The following is a 22,998-nucleotide window of genomic DNA, read 5'->3' on the forward strand; positions in this document are numbered from 1 at the left end:
GCACTGCCGGGGCGGGGCCTGCCGCCCCCTTTCCGTCGCAGGTCCCAAGATGGCGATGGCCAGCGCGGTGCGTGCGGTGGGACGTCGCTCCAGGAGGCTCTTTGACATCTTCGTGGCTGAGGTTCCGTGGACGGTGTCGAGCAGTGAGTCCGCGCCACCTCCTTCAGCATGCGCCGGTGCTTGGGCTGCCGCGGGAGACGGAGTCCGCAACGCGTGTGCGGCACTAGGCCCCGGGGGCCGGACGGGGCCGGGGTGGTTACGGCTGGGCAGCGGGGTCTGTCCCGTGTAACCGGGTGTGTATTCCCCCCACAGAAGAGCTTAAGGAGTACTTTTCCCAGTTCGGGTCGGTGCAGAGGTGCCAGCTGCCGTTTGTGAGTACCGTTCTCCTTCCAGGCCACTCTTCGTGTCGCTCGGTTAAATGGGGCAGAGCCGCCGTCTGGTGCTTGCCGGGCTCCGGGAGGACGGTCCCGCTGCAGGGCCCTGCTCCCTCGGAGCTGCTTCCCGGAAGCCTCTTCTGTACACTGGTCAGATTTTGGGTGCTGCCCATCCTTAGGTCCTTCTCCCCGTGGCGGGCTGTAGGCCTCAGTGAAGCTTCGTGGTTTACACTGGCTTTGGAAAGGTTTTTGAAAGCATGTGCCCCAGATCTTGTTAATGTGGCCATTTCTGAATAATTAACCTGAAAGTGCCTTCAGCTTCTCTACCATCGTTGTTACCTTTCTTCTGACAAAGTGTTCACGTGCCTGGTCTCACTGGCCTAAAAATCCGGAAGGTGTGGGTATGAGCCTACAATCTTTCCCTGCTCTGGGTTCATACCCCATCAGAGAGCAGAGCTAACACAAAACTGCAGCCTCTTCAGGATGCCTCTGCTGTTCTTCTGAGTGTACAGCTCAGGGATAATAGTACCGGCTGCAGCTTACTGGAGATCAGCAGTCAAAAAAGCGTTCCTTTCCCACTGTTATGGATAAATTGAAGGTCATTGCTGAAGGAGCAGAGCTTCTCCTGCCTGCTTGTGTTCTCCACGTGAAGCACTGGTCAGTTAAATTAAGCTGATTGGTTCACCACCAGTTCAGGATAGTTTGAAAATGGAAAGAGATAGTTTTGAACAGTCCGGTTACTTATGAACACTGAAGCTGAGGTGTCTGCCTGCTACACAATTCCAAAGGCCCAGGACAGATCTGTCCCTTCATTAAGGGTGGCAGTTTACTATAAACCTGCCTCCACCGCTGATTCAGGCTGAACTGATGCACGTGTGTTTTTATTCAGCAGTTACTTTAGGAGTGTTAAAACTACCACAGATACAAAAATCTGCTGCCAGTGTAAGAGACACTAATTAAGACATCCCTGGGATACTGCAATTGGGCAGTGTGACTACAGGGTGGAAACTGCACGCGTGTTTGTAAGTGCCTGATGATCAGAGCAGCAGAGCTGGTGTGACCTCTGATGGAAATCAGTTGGGATAAAAGGCATTTTGTAGACCTGGCCTTTCTCCAGCATCTCCTCAGTATTGACAACTGTCTTTTACAACTGGCAAGTGATCCTTAAAAATAACTTTAGTCTTTTCAGTGCAGTTAGTGCTTGTCATCTCAGATTGCAGCCTTCTTTCCTGGGATCTTAAGAAGCTGCTTTGTCTTGCTGAATGCTTTTCAAGTACTGTGGCAGGCTTATTTTAAAATCATACAGCCATTTAAATGTCAGTTCTGTTGTGACTGGCTTAATAGTAGGTAACAACTGCAGTTTGAAACAACCGGCTATGTGTTAGTCAAGTCTTCAGCTATAACTTAAATTTATCATTGCTGGACTCAAAAATTGACAAGAGAGGGATGCAGAACAGCCTCTCCTTGCCAGGCCTCTGCATGCTGTCAATGACAGTAAACGTCTTATCACGTGAAAAAGGCTTGTGAAACAGCAAGTGTGCTGATTTCTGGGATAATTTCTGAATCCTTACATTGAATATTGTAGAAAGTTGTTAACAGCCTGCATGAATATTTGCTGTAGTAATTGGAATTTTTTTAACTGGTAACTAGGACAGAGATACAGGCTTCCACAAACGTTACTGCTGGATTAAATTCTCGACCCCAAAAGAAGCTCAGAATGTGTTTCAGAAGGACTGCCACATACTTGAAGGTGCCAAGGTAACCTGCTAATTCCTTGAATGAAGTAGTGAATTGAGCTCTTAAAGTCCGCCTTTTGTTGGACACAGTAGCATCAAAATACTGCTGTGTTTAAGTGTGATGAAGCATTTTGCCACTTAGTGTGCTTTTAGTGTTTTTTCAAACCATTAACACTTTTGTTCATTCTCCCCTCAATTTAACTGAGAGCCTGAGCTCATCTAGGTATCAGAGATTACATACCAGAGATCAAGACTCCCTGCTATCCTGAGTTAAAGGAATATGAATGCAGTAGAACTGTGCAGGAACTGCCACACAGCTAGTTAGTGTTTGTAGACAGGTTTCTGCAGGTGGATTCCAACATTCAGTGTGGATGTTGGGTGGCAGGGGGAAGATGACAAAAAACATAAAGCTTTGAACTTCTGTGGTTTTAATTCTTCTTCAGCTGTCATTTCATAGAGGAAAAGTCATGTACCTGCTTTCATATGTTGAAGATAAATACATGACACTTTGGCAATCTCAGTGCATTAGTGTATGGCATTAAGAGACAGCGTACACCATCCGTTAAAAGCCTTTGGTCTAGTACCCATGCAAAGGTGTCTTGTCATTGACTGGTCAGTTAGAGCCAGACAACAGCAATGGCTGTTGCACTGCTTTCCAAACACACAGCGTGCAGTGGTGCTGACAGGTGAGGATGAGAGGAAAGTTCATGTCTTTGAACAATTAGTAAGAATTCTTAAATATCCTTCTGACAACTCACATCTCCTTTGGAAGCTTTCAATGTTAGGGGAGGTTAAGAGTAAAATGAATTGGCAAGAGTGATGCACTGTGTTGATTCTGATAAAGTATTTTGCTTGACATTGTTCATACTAGTGCAGGAGTCTTCACTGGTTGCAGTTACTTCAGTACCTGTTACTAAGAGCTGACCTGAGAGTTACAACTGTGGTGCAAAAATGGAAGCAGAAATTAGGGAGGGGTTTTCCAACTTCAGTCTTGAACTGCACCAAGCCAGGCACTAGCCTGACTGCTTAAGTTGGGCTGAAAGTAATGAGGATGTGATCTGTATGCGGTTATCACAGTAAGCATTATGGATAGGTTAGATGAGTATCTAATGTCAGTTTATTGGAAATCACTTTGCTGGGTTTTATTCTTGAAGCTGTAAGATGCCACATTCACTTAACTACCTAAACATTGAGGTGTATACTCTCACAAGAGGTACAACAGCTAAGAGGCTTCTTTCTAGCAAAATAAAAATCAGAAGGCAAGCAGTAGTTAGCCTTCTTCACGTCCTCAAAATACGGGCTTCTCTAGAAGAAAATAAATGAGCACTTCTCCCACTTTGTTCTAAGCTAGGTTTAGACAGTTACCTTCTATTAGTTCCACTTGAAAGCACAAGCTTTTAAGAAGCTTTTGCTGATACAACTAGCAATTGCTGTGCAAATTACATTCAGCTTTCGTGTCAGGAGCTTAGTATTTGTGGTTCTGGCTGATGAAACTGAACCAGTTATAAACCCATCTTCTGCTTTCCATATGAATGTTTTAGAAGATCAGAAATGAAAAATACTAAGCCTTCTTGCCAAGCTAATTCGTATACTTGCTATTGTTTTTCAGCTCACTCTCAGACCGCAGTCCCGTAGAAGACACAGTCAAAGAAAGAGTCAGGATGACTGAACGGTGGAAGGAGGCTTTATTTCACTAAATGTAAGGAAACTAAAATAAAGATTAGTGAGAAACTATGAATATTTGTTTTAAAACAGAATCCAGCTGTTTCCCCTCCTTGTTCAAATAAATTGTGTATCGCCACGCTAGAGAAACACTAAATCATAAACTGCCTACCATCCATTACAGCATAAGACAGTAATTATATACAGATGAAGTAAAAGCTTTAGCTACCTATAAAAACTAAAGCTGTAGGAAGGGGCTACATTCTTACCCTGAGATGCTGGGCAACAGGGAATCGGTGAAGTCAGAATGCTTCCTAAAGCATAATTCCCCTGTGAAATGTTTCAAAGTGGTCTCCATGCCTCCATTCCCAAGGGGTAGCTGTCCTATGTAGAGGAGAATTTGTGTGTGTATATACATCCGCACAGCAAGGGTTGTGAACTGGGGGTTGCAACACCATTCCCCTATAAACCTCTGATTAAAAATGCCTTTTGGGTGAAGTCCAAGTTTGTATGTAGTCCATTTCTCTACCTCTCAAGGAACAACGGCATTCAGTCCTTCCTCCTCTTTTTGCTCTCATGCTCATGTTCTTTAGGGCGGCTGCTATCTGATGGCCGTTTAGATCCACCATGTTGCTTAGCTTCTTCCAAAAACTTGTCCAAACCAAAGGGATCCTCCTCAAATTGAACTGGCCCATCTCTGCCCCTTCCTCTGGCATTACGATCAGAGTTAGAAAACTCCTTGTCAGGAACAAACCTGCAGGAGAAGTGGTGAAAGTCGGTTGACTGACTTCAGAGTACTAATCAAGAGTATTCCTTAACTTTATTTTCTTACCTGTTGGTTTTTATTCGAGCCTCTAGATCATCACCGTATATATCCTTATCCACATTTTTACTGGGCCTGTAGATGTTTTGGGCCATATCCTTGCCACTTCTCCAAGGCTGGTCATAAACATTATAAATTTCATCCTCTCCACCAGCAAAGCCACTGTCCATACCCTGCGAAGAAAGAACAGCAGTATGACACAAATGGGTCTGAAAAACTTAGCTACTTTAACATCAAGATACACTGGTGGGGTCTTACAGATACACAAAGATGGTATTGTGTGATTTACCATCCATTCAAATGAGTTCAAGCACTTCATCAGGGTATAAGTGATTTTGGGCCTGGGATTAAGTCCAAAGAACATGATACAATCATTCCAAGCCTGTCAGGGCCAATTCTACTCTTGCAGAAAGCAACAGGGAGCATTACAGGCCATTTGTATTTCAGATTAATGGATCATTTAAGTCTGCCCTGCAAGTACAGCTGCCTATAAGAGCCAAGTGCAACCATACAGAAATGTGTAGTATTCAGAATTTCTGGAAAACATGATTTAAGCTGATTGATCCAAATCACAGAGAGGCTTGTGTGAACTGTGAAAGCAGAAGTGCCTGCTTGTTCACTTTTGATTCATCAGCTTTCCCTTCTGCCTGCAAGTCTTTCACTGGAGACATGAAAGAGAATGATTGACAAACTGCAGGTCTATTCAGGGACTTTCTGAAGCCTAATCTGCTTTTTCATCTCTGAATAGTACAAGGTTCAGGGAAAATAAACGTTGCTGTTAACTATTTATATCTTCAGAAGGATTTTTAACATAAGTATTAATGGGAACAGAATGCATTTACTTGCTTCTCTCTGACAGCAGATTTCCCTCAGTCAGTACATTTGTACAAAAGAAAATGAGGTCACTGCAGCTTGAAGGCAAAATACTTCCTTTCTCCCCACTCCCCGGTGGGAAAAACCACAACAAAAAACTTTAATTCAGTCATACATCCAGAATACTCCATTTCTGTTGCATCAGCCATGGATAAAGGAGAGCAACAGATTCCTAACCAGTTATATAGAGACTTCTTTCAGAGCATATCCACACCAACCATGAGCACAGAGTCTCTTCAGTATTCTAGCCCTGCTCACTAAGGAAGGCTGAGCATGTTCTCACATGAAACCACACAGCTGTGAAAAGGTGTTTTTACCTTGCTCTGGTTGAACAGCCTCTGGTCGTACTGGATTTCATTGGAGGGCCTGGGGTTGGGTATCCCCAGGGCAATAACTTCACTGATATCTCTGTTCTCATTTCTCTGCAGTTTTGACCTGAATTAAAAAATTTAGGTTTCATTAGGTCAGTAAACTGTCTGTTGACACACTCAACTGCAGCCTGATCCTGTGGTACTTGCTAACAGTTTGCCTCAGAAGCCAGGTTTTGACTGTTGCCCCTCCTCACTAGGTAACATTTAAAATCTGTCTCCTAGCAAAGGAAACATTTAGGGAAGTTATGTTCAGCTGGGCATGACATTTAAATTTGCTTTCCACTATCTACAATTTACATCAAGCTGACTTGGTCTAAAATGTCATATTTATTTTTTGCAAGAACCAGTGTAATTATGTTCTGGGAAGGCTGAGCAATCTCAACTGTAAGATACTGGAGACTGTAAGCCTCCAGAAACCATTTGTGCTTGGAAATCTTACTGGCCTGGGCAAACAAGATAGGTCAGCTTAAACTCATAAATCCAAGCTCGCTTCAAGTGAAGAGCTTCCAGAAACAAAGCTGCTAATGAGACCCTGGTCTCACTGAAGTTATAGGATCAAGGTTTCAACCTTTGCTGTCAAGGTTAATTAAACTTGAATATACTGAAGTTCTGCTAAAGGAAAAAAAAACACCTCTCCCTCCCCACATCTGGAAAACTAAATTTAGAAGCAAGTACTGCAGCACACTAACACAGTGATGCAGTTCATACAGGGGCCAAACAGCCCTTCATACCAGTGAGTAACTCCACAAGGTAAAATTCAGGCACTCACACCAAGCAAAAGGACAGCCAGTGCAGTGGCTTCCCTAGAGGGGAAGCCAGAGCCAGAACAGAATAAAGCAGCTTTCTTCTGTTACTCACCTTTTGTCAGGGGCTGCCCTGGAAAGATTTCTGTCATGCTGTCTCTCTTTGCGCCGGTCATGTCTGATTTCATCTCTTTCTCTAGCTTCTCCATCCTCTGAACAAACACAAGATTGCTCGTTATACACAAATATTTGAAGTTTGAATTAACTCTGCCACAGACACTGGCACAGTGGGTCAGTTCAGTACTCTTCTACAAAATGTAAGTGACCTTTAGCACTGTCTAAAATGTTACTTTTTCACTGGACTGAACACATGCAAAATCGCAGCCGTCTTGTGCCACAAGCAATTAGCTGTCCTTGACAAAAGAGTTAAAGCAGACATATCCAACAGCTATGTTTTGGCAACTATCAAGAGCTGAGAATACTTGGCCATCCTACAGATCATCATATCGTACTTTAATCTTTTAAGTGTAAAAATACAGCTCAAGCACACAGGCATCTAAGTGCTTTGTGGAACACTGTGACTCAGTATTAGAGAATCACTTGGGTCGGAAAGGAGTCTCTAGTTCAACCTCCTGCTCAAAGCAGGATCAGTGCTGGATTCAAACCAAGCTGCTCATGTCTTTTCCCACTCAGGTGGGTAAAAGCTCCAAGGATACAGAGTGACAGCCTCCCTTGGCAACCTGTTCCACTGCTGCTTGTCCTCATGGTGAAAGTTTTCTTCTCACATGCCGCTGGACCCTCCTGCTTCAACTTTTGACTACTGTCTCATTCTTAGTGAAGAGCCCTGATGATCTCCTTGTAGACAGGGGAAAGCTCCAATTTGGTGCTCCCAAACCCACACCTTCTGGCAGAACAAGCTTTATTCTCTCCACGTCTCCTGACTAGGGAGATACTCTTGCCCCCTGGCCATTCTGATGGCCCTCCACTGAACTCCAGCTTATCAAACCGCAGTTTGTACCTGGGACCTGTAACTGCACACACTATTCCAGAGACAATCTAACAGGTCACCAGTAAATTATTACTTCCCTTGACCTGGCACACTGCTCTTCTTCTGCAACAAGCTTTTTCTAAATAAAAAACGATACTTTAGACTAGCTATGAAAGCCAGTACTTGCACTGATCCATTAACAACTGAAATTCTCAACAATGTCCAAACCTGCATACACCAACATGCTGCTGCGAGGTTCAAATCCAGATTCCATCAAACCAGCCAGTGAATTAACCAAATTCTCTAGCTGATCAAGTAAAGACATTAAGAACAAATGTCATGCTTTCAAATTACAGTTGATACTTAGGTATTATAAGTTCTCAGGTTATTTCTCCAAACCCACACTCCACAGCATCTTAATAATAAAGAAACGTACCTTTTTCAACATGGGTTTTGATCCCTGCTCTTCTCTCCCTGGCTTTCTGAGCCATTTCTCGGAGCTTTTCCTCATGTTTCTCCTTTTCTTTCTGAGCCATCTTCCTCTCCACCTGGGCACGCATCTCTACTGCCTCACGAGCCTGCACAAACACGACAAAGTTATAAAGGCAGGAAGCTAGCACCTGGGATGCAAGCAGATCTTGTGTCATGGATTTAGCCAGCAAAGAGGGCAGGAATCAAGCCACAAAGAGGAAATTCAAACCCAGACAGCCACAACAGACAGAGCCGAGAAACAAGACCCGTGATCTCCAACAATTTCCCCCACACTGAGCCGAAGATAATGGGGATAACACTTTTATGTCTTAAGTTAGCCAAGAAGCAGGACAAATCAAAAAGCTTATTCACAATTGATTTTCCCAAGGAAATAAAACATAAAAAGAAGGTAAAACCACATGGAACAAAACATTTAAACAACAAACTGACCTTTCTGTCAGCTATATAGAGAGCCTCAGCAAGCTTGGCAAAGTTTTCATTAATATGAACAGTCTGCAATCCTCTGCCATCTGCAGCCAGACGTTTATCTAGTGGAATGGTGTAACCCTATAGTGGAAACAGAGACAGGGAATAACAGAAACTAACATTATTTGCAATAACAGACATTATCACATTTATTGTGTAAGAAAACAAAACCACACATCAAACAGCTCACCATTAATATGCCTCAATGGACCTCCTTCATATTTACTTCATACCACATAATTAATAAAAGTCATTCCAGAGGCTTTGCTCCAATTCCACATTTCCCCCAAATCTGAATCACAGTTTCCCTACAAGTCACATGTTAGTACAAATGACAGTTTTCAATCAGTATGTCCACTCTTTGCTTTGTGTTAACAACTACAAACAATACCTTTCCCAGTCTCTAAGCTATTTTATCATTTGTGATTGAAAACTCTACTCCCTAAACTGTTTTCATACCTGTTATGGGGTTAGCCTGATTCAAAATGAGAAATTATGGGGCAAGATTGCCAGTAGAAGAGGCACTACATGCCAACTTGCTTTCAAAAGCTGAACCCAAATTTATTTATAGATGTTAAGATTCTTTGGTGAGCTCTACAAAATTTTTTGCTTTGTTTTTAGCATCTGTAACCTAAAATTTCATCTACTAATTAGCATCAGCCCCAGTTGTACAGCTGTGTTGGGGTAGGAAAAAAAAGTAACATCCAAACATACAGCTTTTCCTTTCTCCATTTGAAGAGGATGCCTCATGACACCAGCTTGGTAAGTTTGAGAGCTGTTAGACCGGTTATGGCAGCAACTTAAAAGTTATCCCTTCTCTCTGAAAATAAACTTACCGTTTGACAAAAATTGAAGGGACAGAACATACCTTCTCAAACAAGGAATAAAAATAGTTAAGCTAAGCAATGGAAATTAATTAGTGAAAGAATACAACACAGAGAACTCCTCAGAAATTTGGACTGCAGTATTAAGAAGAAACATGTTTGTTTCTCTATGGATTACCCTTTTTCAGTTTAAGTGGCTTTATTTTGTAAGCTCCAGAGATTTCCATTTCAGACTCCACACACTTGTACTATGATGAGGATCATTAACTAATGCCATTTTTCTCCCTCTCAAAATACATAATCTCTCCCACGAAGTAATGTACTCTCAGGTCTATACTCCTGTACTATACTCTGCACTCAATCTGACAACCTGTATATGACAAAGAGAAAAAAACCTGAGCTGTGAACGATGTGTTCTCCATGATGCATGCAGCCAGTTTACCTAACTCTACAGGTTTAAAACCAGTAATGTTCAAGCTTAGATCACCACAGAAGTCTCCCAGCATGATGCAACATTAGAAAGATAAACTTATGACAGCTTAATTACCTTTGCGTTTTTCCAGTTTGAAATGCACGGAGGAATTTTCCACTCTTGCTGCTCTTTCACAGTCATCTGATTAAGAGAAGAAGCAAAGTCATCTTTAGATTTACAGCAAAAGGAAATACTGTTCTCTTTCGCAAAGGCAGCTAATGAAACTATTGAAATAAGTTAGAGTACAAAGTTGAGGACACTGCTACAAACCCCCCAGCTCTTCTTAATAGCAATAAGATGTTCATTTCTGCTCTGTAACTTTGCTAACATCGCATAAAATCATGACAGCTTTCCAGCTATCCTCTTAAGACTTCCGTCACACAGGCCATAACTCCCAGTCAGCTTGTTAACTGATGAACCAACACTACACTCATCTCTCAGAAGGAGCTAATCTTCAGTAATGCAAGTTAGTGTTATTGAGGATCAGCTTGATAGCACTGTATAAAAGCAGCATCAGTGTACCAAGGCTGAAACCTCAGTCAACTCATCCCTGCCATGAAAACATCCAGCAACGTATCCCTACATAAAATATATGAGAAATCTACTCAACCTTTGACAGGTACGTAAGAACAGAGCTACTTGCACAATTGCCCCCACCAAAAAAAAAACCATCAAACCTCAAAACCAAACCCACAACCAGAAACTCCACAAACTAACCAACACTCCACAAACACATCCACAAACAACAGTCTGCACCAGGCACTAAGTTTATCACTTAACGTCACACAAAACAGTAAGGAGAAGGTGCACAGAAATGAACTAGATCAAAGTAAAATTTGTGAACCCATCTAGAATTCAAAACTGAGAACAGCTATGGCATTTCATACCTTTCTACTAGGAGAGTGCATTACAGGTGCTGGAGGAGAAGGTGGTCCACGTGGAATCTTCTTGTTAATTCTGAACAATTAAGAAAACATTTACAATCACCACGTTGTAACGAAATACACTTCAGAATCTTCTATTTGCAGTGAACACATTTTGAATAGTTACTTGAATCTTGGAGGCTCCATAGGGTCCTTCTGCATTTCCACCATCCGAATAACTCTCTGTTTTGCTCCAGAGTTGAATGCAACGCCTTGCTGGGATGGTGTGTACCTGAACAAAACCATCAAAGTGCTCAGTTCTCTGCATACAACTAGATATTCCTTGCCCACCTCTATTTTTACTCAGGTCATTGCTCTAGCTGCATTTTCATCTTATCCACACCAGTTTTAAGACTTTCCACTACGAACAGGAGCAGGTAATTGTACAGAAATTACTAGGAGCAGGTAATTGTACAGAAGCTACTGGACTGAATGTAGAATGTATCTCCCCATATTCTTCTGTTTCAACCTGAATTCCAAAGAAGAACAAACTAACAGAGTACACACAGCATGTTACTGTACTCTTTACCTATGTCTGTGAATCCCTGGTGATTACTTACAAGTTATTAACAACCTCTTCAATTACTTTTTTTCAGAATTCACCTCAGGCCAAATCTAACCCTGCCATGGAATTTTTCTGTGTTTGTAAGCAGAAAATCATCATAAATGAGTATCAGTCTCCTAGTAATTCCAATTCTTTCCAATTGCTCATTTTATATGAGGCAAGAACTTTGTTACATGCCTTATCTCAGCTTGAGACTCCCAGTAACACCATTGTTTCCAGGGCTGCATCATTAATAGTGCTCCCTGACAAATCTCTTTTGTTGCTAAACCAACCCCTCCATAAAGTGACACATTTTAATACACTTCAAACTACATTATCGTTAGTGGGTTAATTTGAAATATGTAAGTCAGTTTCATATTACTTCCAGAAAACCAATTCAAAATGAACTTCTGTTCTCAGAAATACAAAGAACATCCCAGTTTCAACCAATTTTATATGCAACGACATCTTGCACACACCCCACCACTACATACCGAATGTACTGTGCAGGAGCTAGTTTGTCAGCTGCTCGAACTGGCATGGCTGCTGCAACTTTTTGGGAGACAGATTTCTCTAAGGCTGCTCTGGTTTTCTCTGTTATCTGAAGACAAAAACACCACAGTAGGTACTTCATCACATGTTCAAGACATACAATAGACCACCGAGGACTAGGCCCATCAGTGCATATAATACCTCTCTAATTGCCTCCTCATCCGGTCTTTGGAGCTCAGGATCATCCACATTCATGACCTCTTTTGGCACAAGATCTGTGTATTTGCTGTAAATAACCTGGAAGACATTATATTTTATTAGTGCTGTCGAATAGGAATAAATGTATGTATATTAAAGGAAACGTTTCAGACCTAGATTATACTTTAGATACTAATTAAAACTCGTATACAATTTTAAATGTATTATAATTACATATTCTTCAATGACTCCCATAAACCAACAATATACTCTGAACCCCATTTTACTGATGTAATAACTGAAGAAAAGAAGCAATCTGATTAACTATAAATCACTGTCAGAGCTGGGATTAGACACCAGTTTCCTGCTTCCCTTTCTTACTCTTTTCCTTTTTCAAGGTCCCCAAGATAGATACAAACAAAAAAATACCACATTTGTACTTCTGTTTTCAAGGATTAAGAATACAATACAAGTCTTCAGCACCTAGCTTTTCCATTGTATGTTCTTAAAACAAAACAAAACAAAACAAAACCAAACAACCCCACTTGAGAAATCTATCTTTGACACTTTCCCTTATATAGGGACTTCAGTCTTCGTACAACAGGCAGCTAGCTGGTCAGTAGCTTTAAGCCTCAATTTTAAGTTCAGGGAAAGGACACTATTAGATGACTACAGGAAAAGAAAAATAATCTTATTAATGCTTCACATTTCTTCAACAAAATAACATCAAGAAGTCTTAGTTCAAATGGTTAAAAGTCATTACAACTATTATTTCAAGTTCATTACAGAGTGCATTTCCAACTATAAAACTGACATTTAGCCTCAGCATTAACTTGTCATACAAAAGCCACTGACTGCTTCTCAACCTTCACTCCTACAATTTTAATCCTTTGAATTAGTATCAATAGTAACCCAGCTTCTCAGATCCTCAATGAAGGACATCTGAAGAGCAGCGTTCCTCTAAGGTAATTAACTCTAAGTCCAAGTCTTGCTGCATGAAGAACAAAGTACACTGAAAGAGCTCAGAGCATCCCAGAAGAAAAAGGAAAATAAGATTAAGTCTAAGAGGTGCTCTAAAAACTACAATACACTGAGGTACAAATGAACTACATGAACTATTTAAACCCTGAAGTATTGCATGCAAATGGCAAGCTGCATAACATAGATTAAACTAGCCTGAAAACATAAATTTGTTTCCATCAAAAACTTGATGCATTTGCATGTTTTGAGTCCTTTTTTGAGGTGATATAGGCAGGCAGATAAAGATGTTGCACTTGCTGTTTTTCTAGATATTTACCTTAACAGTAATGCTGAAACATTTCATTAATCTAAGATAAAGGGGAGACTGATACTGTAGTATGCCCATCCACTACCATTTATCACCTACCAAATTTAAAAGGAAGCTGTTTCCAGTATTTCATTTTCATTGCTACTGAAAAGCAGAATCTTCTCCTATGCAGAAATTAAATGCTCAATTTTTGGTGCAGCTAAATGATTCCACCTCTGGTTGGGGCAGCCTTATCAGAAGCCATTAGAAATCTGCAAGGCACTGCCATCAGAAAGAGAACAACCTTACCTAACTGGTTGTCTAAGAAAATGTATCTCATGGTAGCATTTAGACATCAATCACATTCAGGGTTTCACAAGACACCCGCATGCATATGACTTGACAGAAATTTCTTAATTTGTAACATACAAATTCCTCCCTTCAATATTTTATTCCGTATAACCACTGCAGTCCTGTACCATGCTCATCAATCTTATGTGTAAATCAAGAAGTTACTGCTAAGCATTGCAGAATTAATTCCTTTCTTGTCAAAGAACAGTTTCTCCATAGGAAGCATATAACATTTCAGTAGTCACCACAATTACCTGCCTCTAAGTCTGGCACACACACCAGGGGAAAAAAATTGATGATGAGCTCTCAAACCAAGCCCTGCTACAAAGGCAAACCCATTATAAAAATTTTATAAAACACTTTTGATCAGTTATATTCATGTTCTCTTGACCTGCTCCACTGCTGTGACATGAGCTCCTTCAACAATTGAACTACTCTCTTGTAAATATTTCAACTGAGTTTACAATCTGGATTAAAAACTATAGGTAAGATTCATTTATTTATTATTTTTTTTTCCTCCTTTAACATCTAAGCCAAAGCCTTGGGCCACAAAAAAGAAATCCAACTTCTGCACAGAAAAATCATCCTTTCTGTAAAAAAGAATTACTGGAGCTAACAGTTCCATTCCTTGATTTCACTCTCTTCTGTCTTAATAAAAAACACAGGAAGCAATCGTGTGTCCTTATTTTCCTAATAGAGGGACAGGGCATCAATCTTGCCAAAAATATATCAATATTGATGCATTATTTTAGCCTGGCTTTTAGTAATGTGAATAGAGAAAGTATTGGAGGAATCTATAGCAACACAAGAGCTAACCACATAGCTGTGCTGGAAATCCTTCATCTGGACAACCAGATGGAACTCCATCTTTGGATCCATACGGTCATGCATTCAGATTTGTCAATGTTATCCAGCATTTTATGTTTAGCAGACTTTCTGCCAGCCCCAAACACGAGGCTTGTCACACTATCTCATTCCTGTCAGCATTTTTCAAGTTAAATTCTCTGAAGCAACTATTTTTTAAATATGTAAGGGACCAGATGCAACAGAGATGAACCACTGCAATAGTACAAACTGCTGACAAGCCATCTAGATAGAGGGACCAGGTGATGGAACTGCTGCCTCTACAAGAAGGAAGAATACTAAATTCAACTTTGAAAATCATTAAGCTGTAGCAAAACCAAAAATTTGCTTCTTAACTCAGACCAAACCAGTAGCTCATACAATAGGATCATAAACCCCATCTCGTTTCTGGCAGGCTGCTAAGTATCTGTTTCTCTTAGCTCTAGGTATTAAGATTGAAGAAATATCTGAATTACGACTGCAGCTCTCAGGATGGTAAAACTTCTCTATGTAATCCTACTGTCACTCTACTATTAGAGGTTCTCTCTTACAAGAAATATCACACATTATTCAAGTCAACACAGATCTCTGAAGAACTACTCTCTATGACACATCTGCCAATATCTTCTCCTGCAAAACAGATCAAGCAATAGAAGTTCTGCTTCTTCCAGTGAAATTGTTTCAAAAATCTAAATTTCCCCGTTTTACCTCCCCTTGAATCACAATACTTAATGTCTCTGCATTTTCATCCAGCTGCATGCAACCAGAACCAAGTTGACCAAGCTCAGATTTATGAAACCCTAATTCCAGTTCTACAGAGCCCAGTTTTGGAAAAGCCACACATCTCTTCCATACAGAAGAAGTATGGCTACCAAATAAGAATACTACTGCTTCTTTATAGATGCCATATGGGAAGTTAATGAATGCTGGTACACATCCTCATGAATCAAAAAATGTTAATATCTTAAATTTAACTCCACTTATTCTAACTATTTTCCTAACTCGGAACTAAATAAGGCACAGAAAAAGACTAGTCATTTTTGCCTGAAGTCTATTATAATTTCTAGCTCCTTTTCAAATATAATTAGATCCCAATCTGAACAGTTCTATTATTTGCAAATTAAATCTGAGCCTACAAGTAAAGATGCATTTGACAAGCTGTAAAAATAAGGGTTTAACGACACTACTTTTTTTTTTCCTTCTGATTTGCCCTACAGCTTCCCCAAAAATCAGTCTCATTATTACTTCTTGTCTACTTATCTGCTCCAAATTAGTTTTTATGCTTTGGGAAAAGTCGTATTTCTATTTAGTTATCAAGTGTCAAACACTCAGTCACAAAATTATTTAAATGTAATTAATTTTTCAGCACCTTCCTCTTGACAAATTCAAGACACTATGTAAAGTGTGACTGAACCCCAGTGAAAGTCCCATCAATAAAAGCATTGCCACTACTGTTGTTTCTGTTCAGTTTGGCTACATTCTACCACATTACAGCATGGAGACTGATGCGAATTCATTTTTTTCAAAGTAACTTATGATGCACAGGATAGGGATATACAAGATGCGACACTTAGAATCATAGAAAGATTAACTAGTTCCAACCCCCCTGCCATGGGCAGGGACACCTCACACTAAGCCATGTCACTCAAGGCTCTGTCCAGCCTGGCCTTGAACAGCGACAGGGATGGAGCATTCACAACTTTTCTGGGCAACCCATTCCAGTGCCTCACCACCCTTACAGTAAAGAATTTCTTCCTTATATCCAATCTAAACTTCCCCTGTTTAAGGTTTGAACCCATTACCCCTTGTCCTGTCAATGTCCAGCTGGAGACCAGTAACGAGCGGTGTCCCTCAGGGATCAGTGTTGGGACCGGTATTGTTCAACACCTTTGTCGCCGACATGGACAGTGGGATTGAGTGCACCCTCAGCAAGTTTGCCGATGGCACCAAGCTGTGTGGTTCAGTTGATACGCTGGAGGGAAGGAATGCCATCCAGAGGGACCTCGACACGCTTGTGAGGTGGGCTGATGCCAACCTCATGAAGTTTAACCATGCCAAGTGCAAGGTCCTACACCTGGGTTGGAGCAATCCCAGGCACAGCTACAGGTTGGGCAGAGAAGAGATTCAGAGCAGTCCTGCAGAGAAGGACTTGGGGGTGTTGGTTGACGAGAACATGAACATGAGCAGGCAGTGTGCACTCGCAGCCCAGAAAGACAACCGTATCCTGGGCTGCATCAAAAGGAGCGTGACCAGCAGGTCGAAGGAGGTGATCCTGCCCTCTGCTCTCCTGAGACCTCACTTGGAGTACTGTGTGCAGTTCTGGTGTCCTCAACATAAAAAGGACATGGAACTGTTGGAACAAGTCCAGAGAAGGGACACGAGGATGATCATGGGACTGGAGCACCTCCCGTATGAAGATAGGCTGAGAAAGTTGGAGCTGTTCAGCCTGGAGAAGAGAAGACTGCGTGGAGACCTCATAGCAGCCTTCCAGTATCTGAAGGGGGCCTATAGGGATGCTGGAGAGGGACTCTTCGTTAGGGACTGTAGTGATAGGACAAGGGGTAACAGGTTCAAACTTAAACAGGGGAAGTTTAGACTGGATATAAGGAGGAAATTCTTTCCTGTTAGGGTGGTGAGGCACTGGAATGGGTTGCCCAGGGACGTTGTGAATGCTCCATCCCTGGCGGTGTTCAAGGCCAGGTTTGATGAGGCCTTGGGTTATATGGTTTAGTGTGAGGTGTCCCTGCCCATGGCAGGGGGGTTGGAACTAGATGATCTTAAGGTCCTTTCCAACCCTAACTATTCTATGATTCTATGATTCTACAGTCCCTAATGAATAGTCCATTCCCAGCATCCCTATAAGCCCCCTTCAGATACTGGAAGGCTGCTATGAGGTCTCCATGCAGCCTTCTCTTCTCCAGGCTGAACAACCCCAAATTCCTCAGCCTGTCTTCATACGGGAGGTGCTCCAGTCCTCTGATCATCCTCATGGCCCTTCTCTGGACTTGTTCCAACAGTTCCATGTCCTTTTTATGTTGAGGACACCAGAACTGCACACAATACTCCAAGTGAGATCTCACGAGAGCAGAGTAGAGGTGCAGGATCACCTCCTTTGACCTGCTGGTCATGCTCCTTTTGATGCAGCCCAGGATACGGTTGGCTTTCTGGGCTGTGAGCAGACACTGCTGGCTCATGTTAAGTTTTTCATCTACCAATACCCCCAAGTCCTTCTCCACAAGGCAGAGACTTAACTACAAAATTCTACTGGCATTGTCTTTTTGCAACTTTGGCATCTGTAGGATCAATTTAAAACAATAAAAAAAAATTAATTTGTTAAACCAAAAAGATTTCCCCTGATATTCTTAGACTGCTCACCCTATTTTTTTTTAGTGTTTTGCTTTGTTTTGTTTGAGAGGTAAAGTTCACCCTTTGCTTTTGTTTCATAGTTTTCCCCTTTGTTCATCTGCCGTAAGACTTGGGGCATACTACATACCAATAAGCTTTTCAAGGCACCCTAAATTACAGCAGGAGTCAAACTATGTTTAAAACAACTATTCATACCTATTAACTAAACCACCCTTTATAGTCAGCCCTCTTTTTAGATTTGAGTTACCCTGTTTTTTTTACAGGAGATGCTTGCTGTAACAAGCAGCTGGTCATACAACTGGTTGAACCTCAGCAGTTTTCCAGCCTGCAACACGGGCTTAAAGGAATTAAATATTTACTGTAGTGTGCTTTGTTACATTTGAAAAGGCAGACACAAATACTCCCCTCAAAGTGGGCTTAGGAGACGCAAGTATCTGGTCTCCTACAATACTAGCTAGGACTTCAAAGTAAAGTGTCATTGCAAAGAGATGACAAAAGAAAGATTAAAGGTGGTTCCCAATAAACTTGATGAGAATCTTGCCATCACTGAACTTACCAGAAAAGTTTTGGAGTATATCCCCTGGAAATACTTTCTTCTGCAATTAAAAAAAAAAAAAACCCAACCAAAAAACAAAACCCCAAGAGTGTACAAAAAACAAAGCACCTAACAATACTGAAAACAGCCACAAACATCAAATGTTAAATTAGTAAGACACAAGGTGTAGTACTCTGAAAGCTGAACTGTGTTTTCTGTCTTCTTTTTTACTCCCTCTCTACATACTGAAACGAGGCTGCCTGTCGTAAGGCCTGTTTTCAGTTTCTTGCCTTCACTGGAAAGCTCTCTAACAAAACCTGCTAAGCTATCAAGTCAGTTTTGTGTAGAGGCTCTTGCCATTTTTGCCTTGCCTTTTAATTACTTCTAATTATGTAACAGAGAAGATGACACAGTGATCCCAGTCAAAATCTCATGCCCATTAGAAACTATTCCAGTTATTCCATAACATGACACAATCCATTTGGCTAATGGCAGACCAATGAACTGAAGTGCATGCAATGTGCACATACAAGTTTTCCAGGTATACTGCCAGCCTGTGTATTTGAAGAAATATTACCTTGTCCTTTGATTGTCCTTGTCGGGCAATTGCATCGTACTTTATTTTTCCTTCTGCATCCACCTGAATAGCCAAAGCATTGGACATTTTCTTCTTTCGGCCCATATCCAATGGATATTGTGCCACGTGAATTTCTGGGAAAGCACCCCCATCTCCAAAATCCTACACACAAGAAAAAGTAGTGAGTGACTGAAAAACAAAACCATGGCATAACATCTGCAGGGGTGGGAAATTCAACAAAAGAGTGGACTGATTTTAACTTACACGTGGTAAAAGACATCAAAGTGCACAGACATCTTGCAGTAATTATTCCTTGCACAGAGCAAAAGCCTGTATCACTGACTAGAATGTGCAGGCACTGCTACACTACAGACAATACATGATTAAGTATGTAATTTACATGCAAGTTATTAATCAGAACTTCAAAGATGTGCTTTCTACAATAAAGAAATCGTGGAAATACTAAAATTACAAAAGCAGCTTTTCTGAGGAAAATTTCTACTGGTTATTTGCTGTTTTTCACACCATAATGAAGATGTTAAAAAAAGCTTTCCACTGTTTTCAAAGCCCGTAACTCATAGTTTTACAATGGTACGAATGCCAAGCTATCCCGTTTCCTTATTGTGGCATGTGAATACACTGAAAACTGGCCCAGCACCCAACATCCTAATATTCTTAAAGTTTACTTCCTCTCTTGTTCAAAATGTTGCTGTAAAAGCATTTAATGAACAGGTAACCAAGGACCTCTTAAAGCAGACCATCCTGACTCACTAACACTGAAGATGCACACAGAACTGATACTATTCATAAACAATTACAGGCTACAGTCTCAAATGCAGTTCTTCAGAGGATGCATTTGCTTAAACCAACATGAACATTTCCCCCTCCCTCTGTTGGAATGGCACTGCTTATGTGGAGTCTCGTAACGAACCAGATCAAAGAAGAATGGGTATAATGGGTAGACTGATCTTCTCCCATGCTCACCACATGAGCAAACAGTTAACACTACTGCAACTGACAGTGTGGACTGAGGCTGGAATGAACTAGCAGAATGCTTCCTTCCAATGAAGAACATGCTTGTGCCATCTTTTAGTGTTCACTGCAACACAGCTTCAGTTATTTAAAGTCTTCCACTGGGTGTCCCACCTTCAACAACTAGTTACAGAATCAACACTGAAGTTATCAGCCAGAACAGAAGTCAGTCATTCCTAACATTTTTTTTGCATAACTCTTGATCTATGAAAAACAGATTTTGTTTTTTTCCAACAATGACATTTCAGGATCACTGGACAAAAGTTATGCTTTGGAAACATCTACCACTCTGCATTTGGTTATGAGGCAGAAAGAAGTCCTTAACAGTCTTCCCAAGATGTGTATCACCTTGTGGCCCAGTAATGCTGGAAACTTTCCGAAAACCTTCACCACCTGACTGCTTAAGAAGTTCTTTTGCTAACATTTAGAAAGAAGTAGCACTAAAATATTACCTTTAGTAACCAACAGTGTAAGAAGGGGACCCTACATTGGGCATAATGAAGGCATAATTTTTAACATCATATACTTTATTAAATGCTACCCATATAAAATTGTTTTCTTTTAGGAAACCACTGTTTGAAGCTACCTTATCTATCCCTACCTATACCTTATCCCTGGCTCACAGGGGAAAAATGGAATGAAAATAGTTTTCTAATCAGAGCTATAGATCATTTTCCTTTCTATCTTTTAACACTTCCAGTTTAAGTTACATTAAACTGGCAAGGATTACAGCTAAATACATCATCCAAAACCCTTTTGCCAGTGACATACTTAACAGTGAGTATCTGACAAATTTTTAAGTTCCCTTCCAACTCTTAATAATTTTCTCCCCCAATAGCAGTTTTTGTTACACTAAGAACAGAATACACAAGTGTTCTCTCCTCTGATGTAAACATGTTCAGTTATTCCAGATATTAACTGGAACATGTTTTTAACAAATAGAGGGACAATACAGATGCCTTTCTCAACAGGATCCTTGCATTCATAGACTGTACACTGAAAGGACTGTGGATCTATTTCCATATTACAACACAACAATCTCTGAAGGGAAGGATCCTTGTAACATCCTGTGTACCATCAAATATGTTTCAAGCAATCTGGTGAATTGGAACAACTTCCCTCAACCCAAGAAAATATATTGAGCTGTCTGGATGGAAATGCTGCACATGGCAAGGCTTTACACAACTCTGAGCTACACTCAAGATGCTCAGAATTTACTTCTACTGCAGAAAATACTCTTTTTTTCCCCCCCCATGGAGACACACTACTATAAGATGAATTTAAATAGCTACCTCTAGCACCCGTGGTATCCATCCCTTCCGGTAACCATATGGGGGAGGTTCTCTTCGCGATGAGACTAGAGCAGTTTGCCTGGATCTTTGAGCCCTTGCTCGTTCTTCTAGTTCTAGCTGATCTTGAGATAGCTGGGTTGGAGCTGGCAAAAAACTGTGTATTTGCAGACAGACACCAAAGAAAAGACAAACATAAAAAGTTAATTCATAATTTCACTCAGCAACACTCAGCTATGCTTCAACTTACTACTAAATTACTACTTTCTCTGCAATCATGCCATGAAAATTATGAAACAATTTACGAAACTTGAGAATTCCACTCATAAACCTGAGGGCAGTAACTTCTGAGATTACAGAGGCAAAAGCAATGCATGCTCTCTCAGCATTCCATAAGGTTCCTATAAAAACTAATGCTGAACAGAATCATAGAATAGTTAGGGTTGGAAAGGACCTTAAGATCATCTACTTCCAACCCCCGTAACGGGCAGGGACAAATCCATCCATGTTCACATGATACTCAAACAGGAGTATGACAGTACCCATTCTCCAACAAGAATGCCACATGCAACTATGTACTGTTCCCATCACTACTGAGCACAAAAAGAACTCACGCCCCTAGTCCCAACGACTCCCCCTTCCTTCCTCTCAAGGCAAACACCAACAAAGAGATCTGTCAACAACACCCCCACTTAACTCCAGATAGCTCCTGGCCAAAGCCAAGAAGTCGAACCCCAGTTTCTTGACTTCCCATTTTCAGCTCACCTAGACCACGGAGCCCTTTTACATGTTGATTAAGTAAGTGTCCACCTCGGAGAATGCCTACATTCCAGGGCAACCTCTAAGGCTGCACTCCTCAGCCTTGCGAGAGACGCAGCAGCTTGTAACAAAGACCTCTCGCCCTCACTCACGGTACGGACGCCTCCTAAAACCCCCACGGATGCCACCACTCCCACGCGGGGCGGAGGAGCTCCCTCTTCCCGCAGAGAACACGCGGAAGAGGCAGAACCCTGAACCATCAACGGCAGCGCCGAACACCCCCTCCCAGAGCAGACCAGAGCTGGCCAAAAAAGGGCAGGGAAGCTCCCCCCAGCCCCTGCCCCGGCCCGGCCCTCGTCGCTCTCCCCACCAGCCCCGGCCTGGCCTCCTCTCCGGCCAGCGGATCCACTACTCAGAAGAGACAGCTTCCCTGCAGCGAACATCCCGAGCGCGGCCTCTCCCGTGGGCCAGGGCCTCGCACAGCGGCAGAAAGCCGCAGACAAGCGAAGAAGAACAGCCGGCCAGGCCTGCCGGGCCTACAAACGTACCTGGTGAGCGCCATCTTACCGCCTCTGTCGTCTTCTCGGGAGCCAGGCCGCGGGGAAGGGTCGGTAACAGCAGCTGCGCATGCGCCGCGCCCCTCAGCGCGTAATTGGCAGCTGTCTGCGTGATGGTGGCACTCGCGCGGCGGGCCGCAAGGCCTTCTGGGAGATGTGGTTTCTCCGCGGCAGCATCGCAGATTGGCGTCGGTGCGCAGGTACCGGCCGGCTGTGCGCGGGGGACCTGCGGCCCGGCCCGAGAGCAGCTCAGCGGGCCATTTGCCGCCTTCAGGGCGCAGAGTATCGTAGAGGATAGCACTGCCCGGACGGGTGAGCCTCGGGGATGCTGCGAGGTGTACCGCAGCCCATCACGGACTGGATACCGGGCCCGCATCTGCCGCCGGACAGCCACGGTCTGATGAACAACCCCCCAGTCGCATGCGGGGTGTCTCTCGTACTG

At 42.1% G+C, this 22,998-nt stretch overlaps 2 protein-coding genes across 2 annotated transcripts; one reads left to right on the forward strand and one right to left on the reverse strand.

Moving 5' to 3' along the window:
• Nucleotides 1-12: 12 nt before the first annotated feature.
• Nucleotides 13-3,844, forward strand: SLIRP (SRA stem-loop interacting RNA binding protein). Its single transcript, XM_061463690.1, has 4 exons — nt 13-143; nt 313-371; nt 2,025-2,132; nt 3,720-3,844. The coding sequence occupies exons 1-4, from the start codon at nt 50-52 to the stop codon at nt 3,777-3,779; spliced, it is 321 nt and encodes a 106-aa protein (XP_061319674.1). The 5' UTR covers nt 13-49; the 3' UTR covers nt 3,780-3,844.
• Nucleotides 3,773-22,681, reverse strand: SNW1 (SNW domain containing 1). Its single transcript, XM_061463685.1, has 14 exons — nt 22,548-22,681; nt 21,244-21,397; nt 18,920-19,081; nt 11,984-12,079; nt 11,785-11,891; nt 10,874-10,978; nt 10,711-10,780; nt 9,899-9,964; nt 8,492-8,608; nt 8,007-8,148; nt 6,698-6,794; nt 5,786-5,903; nt 4,605-4,768; nt 3,773-4,526 (listed from the first exon to the last, which is right to left on the reverse strand). The coding sequence occupies exons 1-14, from the start codon at nt 22,559-22,561 to the stop codon at nt 4,322-4,324; spliced, it is 1,617 nt and encodes a 538-aa protein (XP_061319669.1). The 5' UTR covers nt 22,562-22,681; the 3' UTR covers nt 3,773-4,321.
• Between the last annotated feature and the right edge of the window lie 317 nt (nt 22,682-22,998).

The sequence above is a fragment of the Pezoporus flaviventris genome, unplaced genomic scaffold (assembly GCF_033815535.1).
Source record: "Pezoporus flaviventris isolate CSIRO_AGI_PZ_B2104156 unplaced genomic scaffold, CSIRO_AGI_Pfla_v1 ptg000036l, whole genome shotgun sequence".
NCBI lineage: Eukaryota > Metazoa > Chordata > Aves > Psittaciformes > Psittacidae > Pezoporus > Pezoporus flaviventris.